Genomic DNA, 26,917 nt, shown 5'->3' on the forward strand with positions numbered 1-26,917 from the left:
CATCTATTGTGGTCAGATGAATCAGCATTCCAGGTCTTTTTTGAAAAAAAAAAAATGGACACTGTGTGCTCCGGACCAAAGACGAAAAGGACCATCCAGACTGTTATCAGCAACAAGTCCAAAAGCCAGGGTCTGTCATGGTATGGGGCTGAGTCAGTGCCTTTGACAAAGGTAATTTACACTTCTGTGATGGCAGCATTAATGCAGAAAAGTACATTAAGATCTTAGAGCAACATATGCTGCCTTCAAGTCGTCATCTTTTCCAGGGACGTACTGTTGCACATCTTAAGACGTGTTTGCAGGAAGAATGGGACAAAATAAAAGCTGAAACATTAAATTGCTTGGTGTCCTCGGTGCCAAAACATCTTTTAAGTGTGGTGAAAAGGAATGGCAACATTACAAAGTGGTAAATGCTTTACTGTCCCAACTTTTTTTGAAATGTGTTGCAGGCCTGAAATGCAGGAATGGATGTTTATTAATAAATGAAATGAAGTTGACCAGACAAAACATTAAATAACTCAGGTTCATCCTGTCTGCAATGAAATAAAAGTCAAAGTAAATGTAATAAACTCTGATTTTTTTTATTTGTATTTTTCATGCTGTCCCAACTTTTTCTGATTTGGGGTTGTAATTAGTAGGAGTTTTTTTGTCCATCAAACGATGGACAGATACTTAACAAGCAATAAACAGAAAGTGGAATATGCACATTTTTTGCTAAGGCAAATCGTTGGCACCTTGAAGTAGTCAGGGATGATTAAGTTTTCCATGGGGAAATAGAAACACTCTTTTCGTCTGCAAGCTTCTTCTGCATGGGTTGATCAGGATTTCATGCTCCCTGTGGGCTACAGAAGTGGTGCTGTTAAAGTTTTTTAATTATACAGAATAGGCTATATTCATAGGGCATTTCTTCTCCCTTAAGGTTAATTCAGCATAATTTTAAATAGTCCTTTTAACTGGTACTGAACGCTGGGCACAGACACAATCAATTCTCTCTGTTTGAGCACTAGCATTGCAAGGCCATTGCTCATTTTCCTAATGAGATATACACTGATCAGCCACAATATTAAAACCACTTCCTTGTTTTTACGCTCACTGTCCATTTTATAAGCTCCACTTACCATATAGAAGCACTGTGTAGTTCTACAATTACTGACTGTAGTCCATCTGTTTCTCTACATACTTTTTTTCAGCCTGCTTTTACCCTGTTCTTCAATGGTCAGGACTCCCACAAGTCCACCACTGAGCAGGTATTATTTAGGTGGTGGATGATTCTCAGCACTGCAGTGACAATGGCATGGTGGTGGTGTGTTAGTGTGTGTTGTGTTGGTATAAGTGGATGAGACATGGCAGCGCTGCTGGAGTTTTTAAATATTGTGTCCACTCACTGTCTACTCTATGAGACACTCCTACCTAGTTGGTCCACCTTGTAGATGTAAAGTTAAAGACGAACGCTTATCTATTGTTGCTGTTTGAGTTGGTCATCTTCTAGACCTTCATCAGTGGTCACAGGACCCTGCCCATGGGGTGCTGTTGGCTGGATATTTTTGGTTGGTGGACTATTGTCAGTCCAGCAGTGACAGTGAGGTGTTTAAAAACTTCATCAGCATTGCTGTGTCTTATCCACTCATACCAGCACAACACACACTAACACACCACCACCATGTCAGTGTTACTGCACTGCTGAGAATGATCCACCACCCAAATAATACCTACTCTGTAGTGGTCCTGGGAGAGTCCTGACCATTAAAGAACAGCGTGAAAATGGGCTAACAAAGCATGCAGAGAAACAGATGGACTACAGTCAGTGATTAGGGTCTATATGGTAAGTGTAGCTGATAAAATGGACAGTGAGTGTAGAAACCAGGAGGTGGTTTTAATGTTATGGCTGATCAGTGTATGGTCAAGTTAAAAGATCTGACTTCCAACAATGTTGAAATCAGGACTGGACATATATACACTTTTTTTTAACCTAGCTGAACACTGAAAGAGTTCAATTTCCAATGCATGCAAATGTCACAAATTTTACTAAACATGACAAATAATAAAATCCAGTTATTTCAGTTCTTCTAAAAGAAGCACTTTTGTTTTGATGCACTGCTGTACTTCTTAGCATCCCTCTCATGGGTAATAGCACAGTGTCTTGACTTCAAAGCAACATTATTAACTTTTACATCCTGTACAATATTTTTTCTAATGCTACAGTGCGATCTGAATTTATATTTAACAAATAGTTGTATTCATTTTTTCTGTGTTGTGAGAATATTGATTTAGAGAAATTGACCCTGGGTGTTGAGAAAAAGCCCACCCCCACCCTAACACACACACACACACACACACACACACACACACACACACACACAGCTGTAACAGCTTAAATGCATATGGGAAGGATGTGGGCTATCACATGCTTCCTTAAAAAAAGCAACTAGCCAATTTTAATGAGCTGTGAGAATAGTAAGCTTCCTGTCAATGTGCATTGCCTGGCACTACCTGATTGACAGGGGAGAAAAGAAATGCCATCCTTGAACCAAAGAGCAGTGCCTATTAGCTCTCAGCAACTGACCACAGAATGGCTTGTGGCATTATAGCAGACTCAAAACAGTTAGACTGGCGTAAATGTCGATAGAGCGAATAGTTGTTGTGTTGCTTCACTTCACGCCGCATATTTGTATTTAAATATTATTGACTTATTTTGGAATGAACACAAAGCAATGAAACTTTACCTGCATTCAGCAACACAAACAGCTGCCCCAACTTTAAAACTGACTAATAATAATGCTGATGACTAGAATTACAATGACAGTAATGGTATGTTGTTTTCTAATGTTTTAGAAGATGATGACCCCTTACAGCCTGTGACCTCAGATGAGACAGTGGCAGTGGGCGGGACGGTGAACCTGACATGCCGCGTGGCTGAGAGTGATAACTCCTCCCTCCAGTGGTCCAACACTGCACAACAGACTCTTTACTTCGGAGAAAAGAGAGGTGAGAGAAACAAATAGGTGGAGAGGGGTAGATGGACAGATAAATGGAAGGATGGATGGCGAGATTCAAGGACAAATGGATGAATGTGTGGGTTAAACCTCAGAGAGGCAGAGAAGGACAGAGATCAAGCTAACAAAAGAAGAATGAAAAATAATAAACATACAAAGGGGAAGGATGAAAAGTAATAGGAAAATACACTATATTTCCAAAAGTACAGTATTCGCTCATCTGCCTTTACACGCATATGAACTTGAGTGACATCCCATTCTTAATCCATAGGGTTTAATATGATGTCGGCCCACCCTTTGCAGCTATAACAGCTTCAACTCGTTTGGGAAGGCATTCCACAAGGTTTAGGAGTGTGTTTATGGGAATTTTTGACCATTCTTCCAGAAGCGCATTTGTGAGATCAGACACTGATGTTGGACAAGAAGGCCTGACTCGCAGTCTCCGCTCTAATTCATCCCAAAGGTGTTCTATCGGGTTGAGGTCAGTCAAGTTCTTCCACACCACTCATCCATGTCTTTATGGACCTTGCTTTGTGCACTGGTGCGCAGTCATGTTGGAACAGGAAGGGGCCATCTTCAAACTGTTCCCACAAAGTTGGGAGCATGAAATTGTCCAAAATCTCATGGTATGCTGAAGCATTAAGAGTTCCTTTCACTGGAACTAAGGGGCCGAGCCCGACTCCTGAAAAACAACCCCACACCATAATCCCCCCTCCACCAAACTTTACACTCGGCACAATGCAGTCAGACAAGTACCGTTCTCCTGGCAACCGCCAAACCCAGACTCATCCATCGGATTGCCAGATGGAGAAGCGTGATTCGTCACTCCAGAGAACACGTCTCCACTGTTGTAGAGTCCAGTGGTGGTGTGCTTTACACCACTGCATCCGACGCTTTGCATTGCGCTTGGTGATGTAAGGCTTGGATGCAGCTGCTCGGCCATGCAAACCCATTCCATGAAGCTCTCTACGCACTGTTGTTGAGCTAATCTGAAGGTCTGTAGCTATTGACTCTGCAGAAAGTTGGCAACTTCTGCGCACTATGCGCCTCAGCATTCGCTGACCCCGCTCTGTCATTTTACGTGGCCTACCACTTCGTGGCTGAGTTGCTATCGTTCCCAATCGCTTCATGACTGGACTTGTTGCACAGGTGGCATCCTATCACAATACCAGGCTGGAATTCACTGAGCTCCTGAGAGCGACCCATTCTTTCACAAATGTTTGTAGAAGCAATCTGCATGCCTAGGTGCTTGGTTTTATACACCTGTGGCCACGGAAGTGATTGGAACACCTGAATTCAATTATTTGAATGAATGAGTGAATACTTTTGGCAATATAGTGTATATGGAGAACTTGGTGGAAAGAGAAAAGAGACCAATTACAGATGAGCAGCAAAAATATACATAAATATAAATGTTTTTCCAAGCATGATTTAAAACAATGAGCAACTGAGAGAAACCTTATTTGGCTATATTTGAAATGTGCCATCTGAATCAGTGACAGGAAATAGTTTAGGAGCACAATATCTGCTCAGAATTGGCTAGATTTATTCCCATTGTTTGCTGATTGCTCTTGACATATTTAATAACTCTGGTAGATGACATGCACTGTCTTTCTTAAATCAGGTCTGGAGAAAGAGAGGGTCATGATAACTTCTTGTTTCCTAAATCAACAAACATAGGCAATAAATCTGGCCAATTCTAAACTGATTGTGCTCTGAAAAATTGTTCATGAACCTAAACTATCTTTTGTTATTATTTCAGATTGCACGGTTGAAACATAGTAAAGTAAGGTTTCTTTCAGTTGATTATTATGTTAAATCATGCATAAAAATGGAAAACACTTACATACTAAGTTGTAAGATCTGATGCAATGTCACCTTGCCAGCGTACTCATTTTGCCGATAGTCAAGACTTTATACATCAAAAATCCAAATAAAATCAAATGAGTTTTTAAAACAATTCAGTGATGGACACTTGGGTGGTAAAATCTTGAGAATTCTAATTTAAACCTTAATCAGTTGGTGCCAGCTTAACAGGCACAACTGGCCATGCCTGTGGGAGGGAGTTTAACAGGGCTGCTTATTGCTGCTGTAACTGCCACCTCTGTTGGATGGTCAAAGGCACCTCATTAGAGAGGAATGACTCATGGAGCAGCATAGCATGTCTAGCTCTCCAGGAGACTCTCTGGCAGGTGAATGGAAGCTGGCGACTGCAAGTGTTGGATAGTCTAAAGCAGGGGTTTTTAACCTCAGTACCTGTCCAGGGAGGTGTAGCATTACAAGATTGTTTTACTTCTAAAACTAAAGCAATTCATTTTCTTTTTAAACTGGCTATTACCAGAGAGTGATAGCCAAGTCGGACTCTTTCGCCCGTGGAACTAAAAGTTAGCTCCCCTTAGTTTTCTGTCAGTCAAAGCAGAGTATCCTGAACTAGCAAACTTAGCAATTGATGTACTTTGCCTCTACTCGGCTGTGTGAAGTAACATAAGAGTTTTCTGCTCTCATCTACTGTACATCAAAAGCAATTACTGCTTCTGATTTACGACTAGCTGTAACTGAAATCGAACCACGAATCTCTATAATGTGTTCGCAGAATAGTCTCAGCCGTCACATTAAATAAAATAGGGCTGTATTATCTTTTTGAAGTAAATATTTCAGTTAGCTAAATTGCATCGTATGTATGATGTGCACAATGTTAATTATATTATTTAATATTTATTTTATTTTATAATTATATTATTTTTCCTCAGTCAGGGCAAGGGTGTCCCAACTGTAGGGAAATGACTAGTTTGGGGAAAAAGTAAAATGCAGAAATCAAATGAACAAAACAAAACCCGTTCTTATATACAGGGGTTGGACAAAATAACTGAAACACCTGGTTTTAGACCACAATAATTTATTAGTATGGTGTAGGGCCTCCTTTTGCTGCCAATACAGCGTCAATTGGTCTTGGAAATAACATATACAAGTCCTGCACAGTGGTCAGAGGGATTTTAAGCCATTCTTCTTGCAGGATAGTGGCCAGGTCACTACGTGATGCTGGTGGAGGAAAACATTTCCTGACTCGCTTCTCCAAAACACCCCAAAGTGGCTCAATAATATTTAGATCTGGTGACTGTGCAGGCCATGGGAGATGTTCAACTTCACTTTCATGTTCATCAAACCAATCTTTCACCACTCTTGCTGTGTGTATTGGTGCATTGTCATCCTGATACACGGCACCGCCATTGGATGCACATGGTCCTCCAGAATGGTTCGGTAGACCTTGGCAGTGACGCGCCCATCTAGCACAAGTATTGGGCCAAAGGAATGCCATGATATGGCAGCCCAAACCATCACTGATCCACCCCCATGCTTCACTCTGGGCATGCAACAGTCTGGGTGGTACGCTTCTTTGGGGCTTCTCCACACCGTAACTCTCCCGGATGTGGGGAAAACAGTAAAGGTGGACTCATCAGAGAACAATACATGTTTCACATTGTCCACAGCCCAAGATTTGCGCTCCTTGCACCATTGAAACCGACGTTTGGCATTGGCACGAGTGACCAAAGGTTTGGCTATAGCAGCCCGGCCGTGTATATTGACCCTGTGGAGCTACCGACGGACAGTTCTGGTGGAAACAGGAGAGTCGAGGTGCACATTTAATTCTGCCGTGATTTGGGCAGCCGTGGTTTTATGTTTTTTGGATACAATCCGGGTTAGCACCCGAACATCCCTTTCAGACAGCTTCCTCTTGCGTCCACAGTTAATCCTGTTGGATGTGGTTTGTCCTTCTTGGTGGTATGCTGACATTACCCTGGATACCGTGGCTCTTGATACATCACAAAGACTTGCTGTCTTGGTCACAGATGCGCCAGCAAGACGTGCACCAACAATTTGTCCTCTTTTGAACTCTGGTATGTCACCCATAATGTTGTGTGCATTGCAATATTTTGAGCAAAACTGTGCTCTTACCCTGCTAATTGAACCTTCACACTCTGCTCTTACTGGTGCAATGTGCAATTAATGAAGATTGGCCACCAGACTGGTCCAATTTAGCCATGAAACCTCCCACACTAAAATGACAGGTGTTTCAGTTATTTTGTCCAACCCCTGTATGTATCAGTGGCGATTTCTCTAAGACTGCAAAATGTCAAAAATTAAATGGTCAAATATGTACAGTTGTGTCAACATTTCTAAATGCGTTAGAACATATTCATCTCGAAGACGAGTTCGTTCAGAATCAGCTACTTGTCACAAATCGACTGACTCGATTTTGTTAACTTCTCATACATTCCCGTAGCTTCAATGCATTTGCCCGTAGAAGCTGAGCGTCTATTCACTTCAACGGGACTGCATGGATAAATGCCACGATTTTGTCCCGCCCCCGGACGCTGAGCTTCTGCAAGATGATTGGAGGATCAGTCGAAAGGCTGAATCCTGTTTTGATTGACAGCTATTTTGAGATCTACACCGTCACTTAATCACTGGGAGCTTCAGTCCCATCGCGGATTTTGCGAGTGAAGTCGAAAGACAAACTGCAACCCATTTCTTGGTATTTGCTTGGTGAAATTACTTGACCACTTCCATTGTTCATTGTGTAAATAAAACACACTCATAGTATTTGTTTCGGTTTAACATAATTTCAACATTTCCTTGTTCGAGTTTAATATCGTTTCGTTAGTTCGTTCAATCAATTATTCATACTGTTGGCTAGGTCGGAGTGAACTAGCCAGCTAGCAAGGTGCACACGATGGCAGACAATGCTAATATTGTCGACCTGATTTTGGCAAAGCCATTTGATAGTCTTCCTTACGAGGAGAAAGTTAGAATTAAACAGCAGGGCAGATCAACACCTAAGATTGATTTGGTGCAAAAAGTAGGGAAAGGTAACAGGTCTTTTCAGCTCTCCTGATATGACAAAGTTAGCTGGCTGACTGGAAGTGCTGTGACAAAGAAAATGTACTGTTGGCCATGCCTCTTGATGAAATCATCTCAGGGATCATGTCTTGTCTGGTCAAAATTGGGTTTTGGGGATCTGTCTAACTTTGACCGGCATATAAAAGGCATGAAAAGAGCAATGAACATGTGAGTGCATGTGCAAGGTTAAGTTGCCTGGGCAGGGTCAGGGTTGAACATGCAGTTAATGAAGGTGCTCGCATTCAAGTGGCAAAACATAATGAAACAGTCAAATAAAACAGGGCCTTCCTAAACCGCCTTATTGATGTGACTTCCTTGCTTGGCTGGCAGGAGCTATCATTTAGGGGGCATGATGAGAGTAGTGAATCATCCAACAAGGGGAATTACAGGGAGTTCACAGAAACATTATCTAAATATGACTCTGTCCTGGCCACACAATTCCAGTCATCAGCTGTGTTTTCTGGTATGTCTCATTCTATCCAAAATGACTTGATCTCTGCAGCCACTGTTTCTGATGAGATCAGAGATGAAATTCAGGCTGCTCCCGTTTTTGGATGGCAGGTGGATGAAACAACTGATATTGCTTGCTGTGCCCAACTTTCTGTCATTGTTCGCTATGTTGATAGTGCAGGTAAAATTCAGGAGCGCTTTATTGGTTTTTTTGATGTTTCAGAAGGGCGAGATGCTCAGTCTGTTTTTGAAGTATTAAATGAAAACATGCAGGGCTACAATTTTAGGGATAAACTTGTGGCACAGACTTAAAACTGGAGGATTTTGAATTTGTGTTCATGTTGTACACATATGAACAAATCTTCTCAGAGACTGATGTGGTCTTTGATATTGTCCAGCAGAGGGCCATGGATGTTCTCTACTGCAAGAAAAGAATTGAGTCTCTTCTTGCTTTTGTCAAAGAGAAGAGTTCAGAGGGGGCTTTCCAAGCTGTTTATGCCAAAGCAGCAGGTCTCACATCAGACCCACGAGATGAGCCCATGAGAAAGTGCCGTCTCTCCCAATTCCAGGATCCCCAGGAGCGCTACAGAAATCTGTACTTGGCCTTCCTTGATAATCTCATGGAGCAGATTCCTCTGCGTTTTTCAAATTTGGAAAGTTTGCACTTCCTAGAATTAGTCAATCCAGGGAAGTTTGATGACATGAGAGAAGTGTTTTCAGAGGAGGCATTCCAGAGTGTCCTGAAAAGTTATGGCCAATACTTTGATTCAGGGAGACTGAGGTCTGAACTTCAAGTCCTATATTCAAATCAGGACTTACAGGGTAAGAGGGGAAAGCTGTGTGATTTCTTGGTTTTTCTAAAAGACATGGAGTTGGAAAGTGCAATGCCTCAGCTGTACAAGCTGTTATCGTTAGTGGCAACAATTGGAACTACATCTGCGGGTGTAGAAGGGAGCTTCTCCTGTTTGAAAAGGCTTAAGTCTTACACCCGCAACACAATGGGCCAAGATGATTCTAAGCAGCCTAGCTCTGCTGGCCATTGAGAGGACACTGGTCAAGTCCCTGGAAAAGATGCCTACTTGGTACGATAGGATCACAGGCCATTTTCTTGAAAAGGAACGGAGGGCAGAATTTAGGTATAAATAAATTGACAAATTTTATGATGTAACCCGACAATGAGCTTCCCCCCCTCTTTGAAAGACCAGCAGCCGCCACTGATTGAAGACCCTGCCCACATATTCTGGTCATCTCTCCCTGCAGGCACTGCCAATTCTAACCGAGGGGTTCAGAATCTCGGCGCTGGTGCGCTAGCGGAAATTCGCTGCGCCACCTGGGCGCCCACAAAACATTTACATTGCATTTACAGCATTTAGCAGACGCTTTTATCCAAAGCGACTTACAGTACTGTGACAGTATATATTGTACAAGCAATTGAAGGTTATGGGCCTTGCTCAAGGGCCCAACAGTGGCAACCTGGCACCCAATGGTGGGGCTTGAACCAGTGACCTTTTGATTACTAGTCCAGTACATTAACCACTAGGCTACAACTTCCTAAACCTAACCAACTGCCTTAACAAAACCCTTTCTTAAAACACACTAGAGCAGTTTAGTTAATTTACATTTACATTTTCTGCATTTAGCAGACGCTCTTATCCAGAGCGACTTACAGAAGGGCTTAATCATAAAGATACTGTAAGGTTTCCTGCGGCGTTGGGGTTAACCTACCTTGGTCCCCGGCGTTGCAGGAATTACAGATCCTCTGGAACAAAGGCCTTAAATTAGAGGTCTCCTAATTAAGGCTGACGACCTGCAGCTGCACCTGCTTATTTAAGCAGGCACCATGCAGCCACAGGTTGTCATGCATTTAGCCCTGTTTCGTTTGGTTTGGTTGCTTTTTGTTTTTACAGTCCCAGCCACAGCAAGGTGTGGTTGGTGACTTAGCCATCAGGCTCTTCGAACTTTGCGACGGCGAGTTCGGCGTGTTCCTTGCACAATACGGGTTGGTTTCATTCCAGCTTCGGCTTGGTGACAAACCACCCGATTCCCGAACTTCGCGACGGTGAGTTCGGTGTATCCCCGAACATCGCGACGGCGAGTTCGGCGTGTTCCTTGCACTATACGGGTTGGCTGTTTTCCCCCGCCGCTTATGCGGTCTTTGGGAATTCAGCCCACGAGCCTGTTATGCAAGCGCTCCGGGTGTGTTCCTTGCACTATACGGGTTGGCTGTTCTCCCCCGCCGCTTATGCGGTCTTTGGGAGTTCAGCCCATGAACCCGTTATGCAAGCGCTCCGGGTTGGCTGTTTTTTCCCCGCCGCTTAAGCGGTCTTTGGGAATACAGCCATCGCTCCGAACGACGCAACGGTGAGTTCGGTGTGTTTCTCGCGCTAAACGGATTGGTTGCATTCCAGCTGCGGCTGACGTTCAAGCCATCCGTTTCCCCGAACATTGCGACGGCGAGTTTGGTGTGTTTCTTGTTTCCTAGAGGTGAGTTTCTGCCTGGTGACAGCATGGTGCGACTAGTGACAGAGCCACCGGTTTCCTCGGACTGCGCGGACGCGGGTCCGGATCATTCTCTTGTTTCCTATAGGTGAGCTTCTGCCTGGTGACAGCATGGTGCGACTAGTGACAGAGCCACCGGTTTCCTCGGACTGCGCGGACGCGGGTCCGGATCATTCTCTTGTTTCCTATAGGTGAGCTTCTGCCTGGTGACAGCATGGTGCGACTAGTGACAGAGCCACCGGTTTCCTCGGACTGCGCGGACGCGGGTCCGGATCATTCTCTTGTTTCCTATAGGTGAGCTTCTGCCTGGTGTCAGCATGGTGCGACTAGTGACAGAGCCACCTGTCCCCGGACATTGCGACGGCGAGTTCGGGTTATTCTCTAATTTCCTCTATGGAGAAGCTCCTGTCCTGCAATGCCGGTCGCGACGGCCTCGCAAGTTGCGATGGGGATTCGCGACTCGGTTTCATTTTCCTTTGTTAAAACGTTATATCCATGATTATTATTTGTTTACTTTTATTAATAAACTTTTTGTTATTTAACTCTGCATCTTGGGTCCTCCTTTTTCCCCCCACGTAACAGATACATAGAAAATGTTAAACCACGGTCACAATGCCCATGTGAAACCACACATTTTAACTTAGTCCACATATTGGAATAGCTACTATGACACTGTCAGTCTGACTGATTTGCAGAAGGAAGAGGTTGTGACTACAAAGATGTTTATGGATGGACCAGATTTGTGGTGTTTTACCATAAAGGTCTTTACAGCTTTAAGGATGAAGACAGTACAGAAAAGAAAATCTCTGCAAAATGTTACTTGGAAACCTTTCACTAAAGGATTGGCATTGCAGAGCCTCAGAGGTTCTGTACACTGCAGCTCCTCAATTTACCCTGCAGGATCATACAAATTTTGTAATGAGCTATGGGCCAAAATTGCTTTATCGCATTGTGCGAAATTAATTATGACCCGCCTAAGGACAAAAACAATTTCAGTTGTATGCCAGTACTGCACAAGAGCAATGAATACTTATAACATGTTTTGGGTAGATAAAGTTTTATTTCTTTTTGATATTTAATGGGGAAATAATTGTCAGATTGTCAGATGGGCTAACTGCTGCATCCTAGTTGCATCTTGGTTGGTCAGGAGCAGCCCCCGTTCTGGACTGCTTTTTTTTTATGGGGGGGGGGGGGGGGGGGTTAAGTAAGACATGGGTGGGCTTGTCGTGAGGAGCCCTGGCAGGAACACTGGCAAGTTCGGTTGATTTTTTTTTTTAAATCAGAAAACGATGCATTATAGGTTTTCCTACAATGTATGTTTATTAAAGGCAAAATTCACACAAAAAAAATACAAAAAAAGTAAAGTCAGTCAGATTAGCTGCTACTAACTAGCAGCTAACTGCTAATAAAATTAAAAAAATATTAAAAGTAAGTAATATTAAGCAACTAAATCAGCATGTTAAGCCAACGTTACCTTGTGGAAGTGAGTTTAAACTCGAAGAAGTGTTTTGAATTGCCCTGATATGTAATCGCCTGTCCTGTTTACACTGACAGAACCTGACTGCGCTACTGAGCTGTTCGAAGCAGTCTGCCTGTTTTATATGACTCAAAGAGCCAATCAGAAATAAGCAAAGAAATAACTTCACACTGAACATCAAAACGCATTTTTGTGATTGGTTCAGAGATCATTTAAAAAAAAAAAAAGCCTTTGCTTGCGTTGCGCTTGGGGGGGCAGTGAGAAAATCTGGCCCTAAAGACACACTGGGCACAAGAAAGAAACACCACCTAGACAGGGTGCACACTGGAGGGTGAAACAATTACAGTAGACCCTTGACTTACGAATTTAATTGGTTCCAAAGGGCTGTTCTTAAGTCAAAATGTTCGTTAGTTAAACCTATTTTTAATCGTAAATAGAATTAATCCGTGCCAGACCTCCCAAACCACCCCCTTACCTAACCTTTCTTATGTCTTAAAAGGTCTATACAACTATATTTTCCCTTAAACCTTAAATTATAGAATATACATTACTGTAATAAACAATAATAAACAACACACAGTAGTACTGTACTGTACATAAAAAAAACACGTTACATTTCAGTACAGTACGTGTGTTGTACTTAACACCATAATACATTTCCTTCTTTTTATATAAAATGTATCTACCAGAAACAATAATATTTCTCTATTATTTCCTTCTTTATTTCAATAATGTTGTATTTTGTAGGTGTAATTGCACGAAAGAAAGACAACTTCCTTCTTCTCTCTCACTCACTGTCCCCGCTGTCTGATACACAGTGACAGCTACTGGCAGGTGTAATTATACAACACAACAAATAGTCATTTTCTCACCACTGCACTTTCTCTGCAGTTCTTTGGGGACATTTTAATATTGAATTTTACAAAATATAAAGAAAACACTGAAAAAACACAGTCCGCTGTCCGAATGTTCGCTTACTGTATATATATAGAGAGAGAGACGGTTGGAATCAACTTGTTCATGACGTCATGTGTTTCGCAAATTTCTGTTCGTAATCCGAAATTTGTTCGTACGTTAAGTTGAAAAAGATCATTCGTAACCTGAAATGTTCGTATGGTAAACCGTTCGTAACTCAAGGGTTCACTCTCTCACACTTTAAGGCAACTTTAGGTGTAGTGCAAAAAAAACACTTGAAACTATACGAGAAGAATGGGTAGGACGCCTTAGTCAGTCACTGAAAGTTTAAAGAGCCAGGTCTGAAGCTCAGAGGTCTTGACTTACTAGCATGCTAGTATCACTGGTAGCTGAAGGCCTTAACACTGAAGCCAGTGGTAGATGTTCAGAGGCCAGAAATTGAATTCAGATCTGAATTTGTCAATACAAAGTGGTACAGTGTTCTCCCTGTGTCCACACTGGTTTCTTTCATGTATTCATTTAGGAACTGAACCATGCAGAAGGTGATCTGGCTACTTGTGAAGTGCATTAAATTGGCATCCTGCCCAGGGAACTTAGATGTAGTGCAAAGAAAAAACTTGAAAAGATACATGAAGAATGGGTAAAACTTTTTAGTCATTCACTGAAAGTGTGGATTGATCACAGGACCTCAGGACCTTAAAATATATAAACAAAAAAAGAAAGTTGTGACTATTGTCTAAATTGTACCAATTTAGATTCACTGTGAACTCTGCTGATTGCACAACACCCTTGCTAGCCCCCTAGCACACACCTCTTCTAACACTTATAAAGCTGCTGATCGCATCTTAACACCAGCCAGCTACCACGCTACTTCCTTTGTATTAAACTGCAGCTTATTCTAGCACCTTAACCCGGCAGTAGACGTTGCTGTTACAGCTGCATAAAGGAAATACCCCATTCAGACAATTGTGACTGTTAGGTACATGGCCAGGCCAGTGGGCATTAGCGAGAATTGAGAGACACCCACGTCTTAATGAACCTCACCTTGTGCACAGGTGTACAGTCATGCTGGAACAAGAAAAGTGCTATTTCATATTATTTATTTTATACAACCGTTAGCAATAGCTGTGGCTGAAATGCCTGAATATAATCATGTCTAATTCTGAATATAATCTGTGTCAGTCCATATGCGCGCTCTGTCCACAATAAGACATTTATTTTAAATGACTTTTTCACTTCTCACGGTTTGGACCTGTTGTTTTTAACTGAGACATGGGCTACAGGTGGTGAGTCGGCTAGCGACTCCGCCCCCTTCTTGGAACTTTGCCCAATAGACTGCGGTTTCTTCAGTTTACCTCGGAATATGGGTAGAGGCGGAGGAGTTGCGGTGGTTTTTAAACAGCGTCTGAGATGCCAAATGCTGAATATTGGGACTTTTAAAAGTTCTGAAGCACTGGTTTTTAAATCTCACTCTGTTCTTCCATTACTCTGTGCAGTAGTATACAGACCTCCAAAACCACACAGCGACTTTATCACAGAGTTTGCTGAATTCCTTGCTATGATTGTACCTATGTCTGACAGCATTCTGCTTCTTGGTGATTTTAATATTCATGTCTGCTGCCCTGATAAATTTCAGGTGAATGATTTTAATCAGCTACTGGACTCTTTTAGTTTTATTCAACATATTCATAAGCCCACCCATATGCAAGGTCACACACTTGATTTGGTGTTTTCATCTGGTTTTGATATTGACAAACTAGATATCAAGGAGGCTAGTTTCGCTAATCATATGCCAGTAGTCTTTAGCTCAACTTTAACTGTGCATTTCCCTGCTCCTGTTTTAGGGCACTGGTCAAGGATTATCACTTCGTCTACATCTAACGATTTTTCCAGAGCCTTTTCTGACATGTTAAAATTACAACAGACCTAAATCATCACCCAAAGTTGGAAATGTTCCTTCTCCTAGAGTATGTGAAGAATTTTTAAACTTTTTTGTGGAAAAAACTGAAACAATTATGTCTGGCATTACTTACTTGGGTAAAGATTCTCCACTTCCACCGCCGTGCCCAGGTGTGTTTAAAAAGTTTAAGGCTGTTTTAATCTCTGAATTAACAGATTTGGTGCTGAAAACAAAGCCAACAACCTCACCACTTGATGTGATGCCCCCACAGATAGTTAGGGAGACATTTGATATATTAGGACCTTTTGTCCTGGATATCATTAATACTTCCCTTGCCACTGGTACTGTTCCAGCATGCTTTAAACATGCTGTAGTTACACCTCTGCTCAAAAAGCATAATCTTGATGCTACAGTGGTTAGTAACTATAGGCCGATTTCTAAATTACCATTGTTGGCTAAATTGCTGGAAAAGGTTGTATATTCTCAGCTTTTACCATTTTTGAGTAGAGATGGTATTTTTGAGATTTTTCAATCTGACTTTAAGTCTATGCACAGCACTGAATCTGCTCTTCTGAAGGTGACAAATGACTTGCTACTTACTGTTGATGAGGGAAATTGTGCCATCCTCATTTTATTGGACCTTAGTTCTGCTTTTAATACTGTTGACCATGACATACTTGTTGGTCACCTGGAAAAGTGGGTGGGGTAACAGGGAGAGGCCCTGAATTGGTTCATATCTTATTTTAAGAATAGAACTTTTTCAGTGAATATTAGCAGCTATTTCTCTTCTTCTGCTGATGTCTCTTGTGGTGTTCCACAAGGGTCCATACTAGGGCCCCTCCTTTTTTCTCTCTATATGCTGCCATTAGGTCAAATAATTAGGAAGCACAATGTCAGCTTTCACCTGTATGCTGATGACATACAGCTTTATCTTCCCATTAGACTGAATGACAATGGCTCGTTAATGTCTCCTGAGGACATAAGGAGGTGGATGGCTGACAATTTCCTTCAGCTGAACGAAAGCAAGTCAGAGGTTATCATTTTTGGGGGTCCTCATCACATCAATAGCGTCTTCAATAACCTTGGTCACTTGTCTACATGTGTCAAAACATCTGTGAGAAATCTTGGTGTTATCTTTGACTCTGACCTCAGATTTGATAAACAAATCAACTCTGTGGTAAGGAATGGCTTCTTCCAGCTCAGAAATATTGCGAAGATTAAGTATTTTCTCTGCTATTCTGACCTGGAAAAAAGTTATTCATGCATTCATTTCTGCAAGAATTGACTACTGTAATTCTCTGTATATTGGGATTAATCAGTCTCTGTTGCGGCGCTTACAGGTAGTCCAGAATGCAGCAGCAAGGTTCCTGACTAATACCAAGTAAAAAAAGAAACCATATTACACCCGTCCTTGCCTCACTACATTGGCTGCCTGTTCAGCACAGGATTCAGTTTAAAGTGCTTTTATTTGTTTTTAAAGCGCTTAATGGTCAAGCCCAGGCTTATCTCAGTGGTATGCTTTCTCCCGCAACCACACAGCGATCTTTAAGATCAGCCACTCAGAATTTGTTGACTGTTCCTAGGGCTCGTTTGAAGCTAAAAGGTGATCGTGCATTTGCAGTTTATGCTCCGAGGCTATGAAACACTCTTAATCCTAATATACGACAAGCACCTTCGGCCGCATTTGAACAGTGAGGATTCTTGGTAATTATAATTGTTTAGTCTATTTTTATCTGTTTTTATTTTCTCTCTTACTCTGTACTTTTATTTGGTTTTTTACTTTTTTAACATAATGTTGTCTTATGTATGCTTGTTCGATGTACAGCACTTTGGTCAACGTAAGTTGTTTTAAGAATGCTTTATAAATAAAACTTACTTACTTACTTACTTACTTACTTACTTACTTACTTACTTACTTACTTACTTACTTACTTACTTACTTACTTACTTACTTACTTACTTACTTACTTACTTACTTACTTACTTACTTACTTACTTACTTACTTACTTACTTACTTACTTACTTACTTACTTACTTACTTACTTACTTACTTACTTACTTACTTACTTACTTACTTACTTACTTACTTACTTACTTACTTACTTACTTACTTACTTACTTACTTACAGTGTATCACAAAAGTTATCACAAAAGTGAGTACACCCCTCACATTTCTGCAGATATTTAAGTATATCTTTTCATGGGACAACACTGACAAAATGACACTTTGACACAATGAAAAGTAGTCTGTGTGCAGCTTATATAACAGTGTAAATTTATTCTTCCCTCAAAATAACTCAATATACAGCCATTAATGTCTAAACCACCTGCAACAAAAGTGAGTACACCCCTAAGAGACTACACCCCTAAATGTCCAAATTGAGCACTGCTTGTCATTTTCCCTCCAAAATGTCATGTGATTTGTTAGTGTTACTAGGTCTCAGGTGTGCATAGGGAGCAGGTGTGTTCAATTTAGTAGTACAGCTCTTACACTCTCTCATACTGGTCACTGAAAGTTCCAACATGGCACCTCATGGCAAAGAACTCTCTGAGGATCTTAAAAGACGAATTGTTGCGCTACATGAAGATGGCCAAGGCTACAAGAAGATTGCCAACACCCTGAAACTGAGCTGCAGCACAGTGGCCAAGATCATCCAGCGTTTTAAAAGAGCAGGGTCCACTCAGAACAGACCTCGCGTTGGTCGTCCAAAGAAGCTGAGTGCACGTGCTCAGCGTCACATCCAACTGCTGTCTTTGAAAGATAGGCGCAGGAGTGCTGTCAGCATTGCTGCAGAGATTGAAAAGGTGGGGGGTCAGCCTGTCAGTGCTCAGACCATACGCCGCACACTACATCAAATTGGTCTGCATGGCTGTCACCCCAGAAGGAAGCCTCTTCTGAAGTCTCTACACAAGAAAGCCCGCAAACAGTTTGCTGAAGACATGTCAACAAAGGACATGGATTACTGGAACCATGTCCTATGGTCTGATGAGACCAAGATTAATTTGTTTGGTTCAGATGGTCTCAAGCATGTGTGACGGCAATCAGGTGAGGAGTACAAAGATAAGTGTGTCATGCCTACAGTCAAGCATGGTAGTGGGAATGCCATGGTCTGGGGCTGCATGAGTGCAGCAGGTGTTGGGGAGTTACATTTCATTGAGGGACACATGAACTCCAATATGTACTGTGAAATACTGAAGCAGAGCATGATCCCCTCCCTCCGGAAACTGGGTCGCAGGGCAGTGTTCCAGCATGATAATGACCCCAAACACACCTCTAAGACGACCACTGCTTTATTGAAGAGGCTGAGGGTAAAGGTGATGGACTGGCCAAGCATGTCTCCAGACCTAAACCCAATAGAACATCTTTGGGGCATCCTCAAGCGGAAGGTGGAGGAGCGCAAAGTCTCGAATATCCGCCAGCTCCGTGATGTCGTCATGGAGGAGTGGAAAAGCATTCCAGTGGCAACCTGTGAAGCTCTGGTAAACTCCATGCCCAGGAGAGTTAAGGCAGTTCTGGGAAATAATGGTGGCCACACAAAATATTGACACTTCAGGAACTTTCACTAAGGGGTGTACTCACTTTTGTTGCCGGTGGTTTAGACATTAATGGCTGTATATTGAGTTATTTTGAGGGAAGAATAAATTTACACTGTTATATAAGCTGCACACAGACTACTTTTCATTGTGTCAAAGTGTCATTTTGTCAGTGTTGTCCCATGAAAAGATATACTTAAATATCTGCAGAAATGTGAGGGGTGTACTCACTTTTGTGATACACTGTACTTACTTACTTACTTACTTACTTACTTACTTACTTACTTACTTACTTACTTACTTACTTACTTACTTACTTACTTACTTACTTACTTACTTACTTACTTACTTACTTACTTACTTACTTTACTTACTTACTTACTTACTTACTTACTTTACTTACTTACTTACTTACTTACTTACTTACTATTAGTAGGGATGTCCTTATACTTTTGACCATGAAGTATATTGCATTTACATTTAAATCAAGTCATTTAGTATGTAGTCTTATTCGCTGTGACTTTAAATATGCATGCTAAATGTCAAAATTAAACCTTTACTAGTCTTTTAGTGTCACGATTTCAGCCTCTATTTATAGAATAGAATAGAATAGAATAGAATAGAATGCCTTTATTGTCATTGCACAGTGCACAACAAAATTTTTGAGCATCTCCTTGACGGTACATGTATGTACACACAGACATATATATACACATGTATTTACAAAATAAACATATATATATATATATATATATTTGCACTTTTCCACCAAAAGAACCCTGGTTCTTGAACCAGTTCTGTTCAGGTTTCTTCAAACCTTGGTGTTTTGTAGAGAACCGACCCGCATTTCCACCAGTTTTTGGGAACCAAGTCTGCGTTCTCAACGGTGGGCGTTACATAAAGAAAGTAAAGAGTAGTAACATGATGGTGGAGCATGTAGATTACCTGCGAGCATTTGTGCTGTTGTTACTGATGTTTGTTTTTAGCATTGCTCAACTATTGGTGATAACCGCAAAACCGTTTCAAAATCAAGTTCGCGAACCGGAACGGAGCCAGATCCGCGTCAGTGGAAAAGGGAACTCCTGGAACTCTGGTGCACCTGCCTCACCCACCACTCCAGGAGCACATGTTAGAGAAAAGTTTGTTTTCTGTCTCAAGTCGACGCCCCTCATTATGATTGGTCTCCTGTTTATTATACACAGCTGAACCTTGTTTAGGGAAAATGCTCAGGGCATTTAAGGAGGCAGATGGCTCAGTCTTTGGGAACCATTTTGGCTTTTACTGTCATGCTTTTGATTTTGACTTTGATTTGTTTGACTTTTGCTTTTGGCAATCTTGTTAATGTTGGTTTGGTTTTCATGATCATGATCATGATCATGTTCATGTTTGCTCTTGTCCATGCTAAGAAATCTTGTTTGGAAGTCTTGTCTAGCTTTAGCCTTGTTCATGTTTTGTGTTCTCCTGTTAGCTTAGCTTAGGATCTAGTATAGGTTAGTCAGGTTTTATGTATGTTTAGATTAACCTTAGCAGTTAGTGTAGTGTTTAGCTTAGCTTGGAGTTTAGGATCAAGTTGCATGTGTTTAGAATTAGCATTTAGCGTAGGTCTTGTGTTAGCATGTCTTATCTTGTGTACCCTTGTCTTTTGTTATTATTAAATTCTTTGTTAAAACATCTCTGCGTGTGTCCGCCCCCTATTGTCATGTTACATTTAAAGCCAAGTGCATAAATGATGCATTCAAAACCATTTTAGAAAATATAATACAATGAAACAGTACAAAAATGGACCATATTGCAGTTATCATTTAAAGAGCCAGGTCTGAAGCACAGAGATCCTGACTTACTGGCATTCTAGTATCACTAGTAGCTGAAGCCAGTAGTAGATGTTCAGAGGCCAGAAATTGAATTCAGATCTAAATTTGTCAATATAGGGTGGTACAGTGTTTTTCCTGTGTCCACACTGGTTTCTTTCATGTACTCATTTAACAACTGAACCATGCAGAGAGTGAACTGGCTACTTGTGACCTGCATTAAATTGGCATCCTGCCCAGGGAGCATTCTTGCCTTCTTTCCAGTGACGGGGTAAATCTTTGGAGAAACATAATGGGTCTGTCTGAAAACCTAGTGAGCTCTTAACGTAGACAGCACTTTACGTCATTCTATGCGCTCTCCAGAGTTGAAGGCTGTCTGAATTCTTAGACGCCTTAAAATGCTGCCTACTAAGGTGCCTTATTTTGAAGCAATAAATTGACTGAGGGAGCATCCGATGCTTCCTTATGCCTAGTTCACACAACGCAATTTTTGCCCTGATTTTTGTTTGGTGACTGGTCGGCGCTAGATTTGCCGGCTCGGGAGCAACTCAGCGTTCGCTCAGCGATCGAAACTCGGCTCTCAATCGCTATGTGTGAACTACCCAACAACTCGATCTGAGCGGTTTCGAAGCGAGATTTCTAGCATGTCAGACATCTGAGTCTGAGTTGCTCGACTGGCAATGAGTGCTATGTCGAACAGCCAATGAGAACACAAGGTACGGGGTAAGGGGAAGCACAGGGGAGGAGCTGTAAAAAGGTGAGTCAGGGGCATAATATAGTTTATATCAGAAAACATTGGTACACACACAAGTTTTACAGTATTTCTGACCTGATCGTTCTCTACAAAACATACCACCAACATTGTATTGCAAAAATATTTATTAACCTCCAATTCACTTCAGAACAATCCATGCTGGCCACGTAGTCAAATCTACTCGGATTCATTTTTTTTCCCCTTGATTTTACGCTGCACATCAGCGCACAAACTTTGATCGCTCGCTACTTGTTAACGTGCATTTTTGGACGTGGTATCGTTAAACCTTTCGTGACTTCTCGCGTTTGTTTTCATGACAAAACGTAGTTTGGGAGACCAGAGAAGCTCCCCTGCGATTCCAGTTGGTGATGGATGGTGTAGTGTGAAACCCCCTATCACCGATCAGTCGTGTAGTGTGAAATACACACCGACTTGAAAGATTCCCCATTACAAGAGATCCAGTTGTGTAGTACAGCCACCTGACGACTTGGAAAGTCATGTAGTGTGAACTTGGCATTAGCAGTGAAGGCAATCCCAGCATTCAGTGCAGCACAACTTTTCTCACAAAAAAAATCCAGATATGGTGGATGAATATGGAGCAACAAATGGAGTACTTTTTTAAATGTGAATAAATTCTCTTTGTTAGTGACAGTTTAACTGTTTCCAGTACACAGAGGGAGATATTTGCTTGCATGCTAGCGAGTTGTGCTGCCTCAGCCCATTGGTTTAAATAGCCTGAGGTTAACTGTGTTAGCTTAGTAACTAAAACTGTGGTGAAGTTATCACTGTAATCGCTGTAAAGTAGTGTGTCCAAATAATCAGCCTTATAAGTCGATGTTTTCTTAGAATCTTCTCTACTTAGGCTGCTGCCTAGGTGGGCAGTAGGCAACAAGGCAGCTCACTAGGTTTTCAGACAGACCCAATAAGTGTGGACGCCTCCAGACAGGTGTACTGCATAAAATATAGCAATTAACACTCACTAATATACACCGATCAACCATAACATTAAAACCACCTCCTTGTTTCTACACTCACTGTCCATTTTATCAGCTCCACTTACCACATAGAAGCACTTTATAGTTCTACAACTGCTAACTGTAGTCCATCTGTTTCTCTGCATGCTTTATGAGCCCCCTTCTATGCTGTTCTTCAATGGTCAGGGGACAATGGTCAGTTTTTAAACACCTCACTGTCACTGCTGGACTGAGAATAGTCCACCAACCAAAAATATATCCAGACAACAGCGCCCCGTGGGCAGCGTCCTGTGTCCACTGATGAAGATCTCAAAGATGACCAACTCAAACAGCAGCAATAGATGAGCGATCGTCTCTGACATTACATCTGCAAGGTGGACCAACTAGGTAGGAGTGCCTAATAGAGTGGACAGTGAGTGGACACGGTATGTAAAAACTCCAGCAGCGCTGCCGTGTCTTATCCACTCATACCAGCACAACATACACTAACACACCACCACCATGGCATTATAACTGCAGTGCTGAGAATGATCCACCACCTAAATAATACCTGCTCTGTGGTGGTCCTGTGGGGGTCCTGACCAATAAAGAACAGGGTGAAAGCAGGCTAAAATTTATGTAGAGAAACAGATGGACTACAGTCAGTAATTGTAGAACTACATTGTGCTTTTATATGGTAAGTGGAGCTGATAAAATAGACAGTGAGTATAGAAACAAGGAGGTGGTTTTAATGTTATGGCTGATCAGTGTATATGGCATGTATGTAAATGATAAGCTGGCCCAGTTTTGAATTTGCATAGGATGAAACCTACATGATCAGCCCCCACAATGAAGGGTCAGGTGGTTCTGTTATCCTGGACTGGAACTTGGGTTATCCATGGGTTGTGTCCACTTTTCCCCATAGAGGGAAAGGTCACTGCAGATTAATGCTTAGTTATTCAGACTGATAGTCTCATGAACATTTCCATCCAGATAAGAGTAGTCTCATCCAGAATGACACTTGTCCCACTCAACAGGGCACGAGGGGTCACTTAATTATTTGATGAGTAAACCAGTTGAAACCGAGGCATTAAACAGTGCTCTCCATTACCCAACATCAAAACAACAATTGATGAAGAATTCTTTGGAAGAACGATATATATATCCAGTACTATTCCAGAACATATGGTGACCCTCCACCCATCAATCTACAATAAATAAGTATAAATAAATTCTCCCCCCTTCCTAAATTAAAGCAGCCAGAATTCAGTTTGGGGTATTGATATGACTCTGGTGCACCATAGGGGAAGGAATTACAAGGAGGGAGACAATGAAGGAGCACTAAGGAGGTAAATGAAACGATGGAGGTCAGTATCTGATGAAGACAAATTAACTGACCTTCATAACACACACACACACACACACCGATGACCAAATTATAGTACAGGGTGAGTCAAAAGTCACAGGACACTCTTTTATTTCAGAAACGAAAGGGAAAATTACATATCTGAATACCCCAGCAAGTAATGGGTGAGGGGCCCTATCTTTTAGGCTATGTCCGGAACATGGCCGCCATCTTGAAAGCCGCCATATTGGATCAAGGGCAAGTTTTTCCAATGGGAAGGTGGTCATGTAGCATATCAAAGAAGACCAGAATTTTTTCAGAATTCGATTGCCGCAATCAGACAAGTTATCAACACAGAAAGTTGCAACAACAACCGGGAATGTTCCCTGCTATTTGACATGTTCAATGTGTTGTCCCCTGTTATCCCTGAACACAGAGCTGAAGGTGCTGGATCCAATCGTCATGAACCCGCATGAGAATCTCTGGAGAAATGCTGTCACAAGCCTCCACGATGCGGTGCTGAAGGTGGTGTTTGTTGCGGATTTTCTCAGCATACACAATTTGTTTGAGATGACCTCAGAGATAAAAGTCGAGTGGTGTGAGGTCAGGTGATCTGGGCGGCCATTCCACAGGACAACGACGGCCAATCCAATGACCATGGAATTGAATATCCAGCCACTGACGAACACCTGCTCCATAGTGTGGAGCCCCATCCTGTTGGAAATAACAGGGGAAACTGCCATCTAATGGTCAGAATGGATGGGAACACTGTTTCCTGTAGCATTGTCAGGTAGCACTGAGCATTTAGGGTCGATGAAAATGGGTCCGATTACACGGGTGCCCCATATTCCACATCACACCATAACCTTCACATCACCTACAACTTTGGTGTCTGCCGTCCAGTAAGGGTTTTTGTCATTCCAGTACCTCACATTCTGGCGGTTGACCTCACCACTGACATAAAAATTGGCCTCGTCAAATTATAGTATTATTGTGTATATAGTATATATTTTATAGTATATATTTTTTAAAATATGTTGAAAATGAACCTAAATTGGTAATTCTACATATTTAAGCATGGGTTTCATTTAAAGTAATAATGTAGCTTTTTATTTATTTTTATTTATTTACTTATTTATTTATTGATTGATTTGTTCTATGCATGCCTAAATCTATGTTCACCAGAGTAGCAGTGTTTTGACTAAAGTCGCCCAAATTGTTGATCGTTGGCTTTTAGTGAACATTCTGGACCTCAAGTTAACTGCCTGTTGCTTGGTTTGATATGTAGCAAAAAACTGATATGACAGGGAATGTCATTTTTTATTAATTTATTCTAGTTATTTTATTATTTTTTAATGCCTTAAACCATAGCCTAGTGGTTAAGGTACTGGACTAGTAATCAGAAGGTCACTGGTTTAAGCCCCACCACTGCCAGGTTGATGCTGTTGGGCTATTGAGCAAGACCCTCAATTGCTCAGACTGTATAATGTAACTGTAAAGTACATAAATGCCGAAAATGTAAATGTAAACTATGTTTACAGCAGCAGCAGTGTTTTGCCCCAATTTGCCCAGATGCCACGATTCCAGCCTCTATGTGCTCCTGGAACACAGGGGGCGGCACGGTGGCTAAGTGGGTAGCACTGTCGCCTCACAGCAAGTAGGTCCTGGGTTCGTTCCCCAGGTGGGGTGGTCTGGGTCCTTTCTGTGTGGAGTTTGCATGTTCTCCCTGTGTCTGCGTGGGTTTCCTCTGGGTGCTCCGGTTTTCTCCCACAGTCCAAATACATGCAAGTGAGGTAAATTAGAGATACTAAATTGTCCATGACTGTGTTCGATATAACCTTGTGTGAACTGATGAACCTTGTGTAATGGGTAACTACCGTTCCTTTCATGAATGTAACCAAAGTGTAAAACATGACGTTAAAATCCTAATAAACAAACACACCTGGAACCCAGGTAAACCTGCCACACTCCAGCGCTCCATGAGCACATGTTAGAGGAAAGCCTATCAGTGTCAAGCTAACGCCCCTCATCTTGATTTGTCCCCAGCTGATTGTGCCCAGCCGCACCTCGTCTGAGATGGTGAGCTTTGGGCATTTAAGGAGACAGTTTCCAATCAGTCTTTGGAGACTATTTTGGTTTGGTTTGTCAGGTTTTCTTGCTTGCTAATGGTTTGTTAAGTTTTGTCAGTTTTGTCAGATGCTCTTGTTTATGTTTAGAAGTGTTGTAGTCTTGTTTATGTTTTGTGTTAGTTCTTAGTTTAGGGTTTAGGTTTGGTTAATTTCTAGTGATGGCATATGTGGGGCTTTTGAGAGATCGAAGCAAATAAAACATGATTTGGAAAAAGATTTGAGCTTAGCGCCGACCCTGCTTACTTCACTTTCGCCCTAAGCCAGATTCAAACCTAGGGCGGAAAAATATGCGCGATGCGCTCTGCCTACTGCGCTACTTAAACAACCGGGTAGCAAACAGGTTGTTATGCTGATATGCCTGCGCACACACTGTGTTACTAAGACTAAAAGTGAAAACTACTTAAAATGATAACCAAACGCTTTCTAATTCCCACGGTAGCAGCAGTTTCCCTCTGTTTCATACATATCGCCCTGTCTCGGACTAATCTGCAGCATTTCTCTCCCATTGATAAAAATACGGAACAAAGCGCGTCCCGTATCAGTTCAATACGGAACACGACGTTTAGTTTCCAAATACGGAACGATTCCGTATTTTACGGCTGGCGGTTGGCAACCCTACTATTAGTTTTATGTGTTTAGCATTAGCGTTAGCTTAGCATTTAGCTTAGTTTCTGCGTGTGTGTCTTGTCTTGTATGAACCTGTCTTGTGTAACCTTGTCTTGTCTTTTGTTATTATTAAATCATTGTAAACATCTCTGCGTGTGTGTCTGGCCCCTCTCGTCCAGTCTAGCCCAAATATGTTACACCAAATCATTGTTGGCTGTTTGCTAGAGAACATTCTGAACCTCAAGCTGCTAGTATTATGTACATTTTTATTTTGAACCTCACCATAATAAAGCTTCACACACTGATGGCATTGCCAGACTGAACCCCGCAACCCAATTCACAAAATATTGTTCATTTAAGTGATTATCTCCCTTTACATGTGCAATTATTCTCTGTGTGAAGAAATGTGTGATATGTTTATTTATTCACATTCTGTCATTGTCATCAATTGTAATTAGTGGTTAAGAAATACAGCTAGAATTTATAAGCTTAGAAAATATTTAATAGTATTCAGTGTTACTTAGCAACAGCACGTGCTGACATTTACAAATCCTTATTACATAGTACAGGTAATGTCACCACTGGAATTGAATAGACACACTATTGAGTACAGCAGTATGCAGGTTATGACATGTCATGCTAAATTACAGAAGC

At 41.7% G+C, this 26,917-nt stretch overlaps 1 protein-coding gene across 1 annotated transcript in view; it reads left to right on the forward strand.

Moving 5' to 3' along the window:
• Positions 1 to 26,917, forward strand: part of cadm3 (cell adhesion molecule 3) — a 303,520-nt gene that overhangs the window by 183,154 nt on the left and 93,449 nt on the right. Inside the window, exon 3 of the mRNA XM_062987563.1 lies at positions 2,833 to 2,985. Coding sequence (XP_062843633.1) covers positions 2,833 to 2,985 — 153 coding nt within the window. The remainder of the gene's footprint in view (positions 1 to 2,832; positions 2,986 to 26,917) is intronic.

The sequence above is a fragment of the Trichomycterus rosablanca genome, chromosome 25 (genome assembly GCF_030014385.1).
Source record: "Trichomycterus rosablanca isolate fTriRos1 chromosome 25, fTriRos1.hap1, whole genome shotgun sequence".
Classification (NCBI taxonomy): domain Eukaryota; kingdom Metazoa; phylum Chordata; class Actinopteri; order Siluriformes; family Trichomycteridae; genus Trichomycterus; species Trichomycterus rosablanca.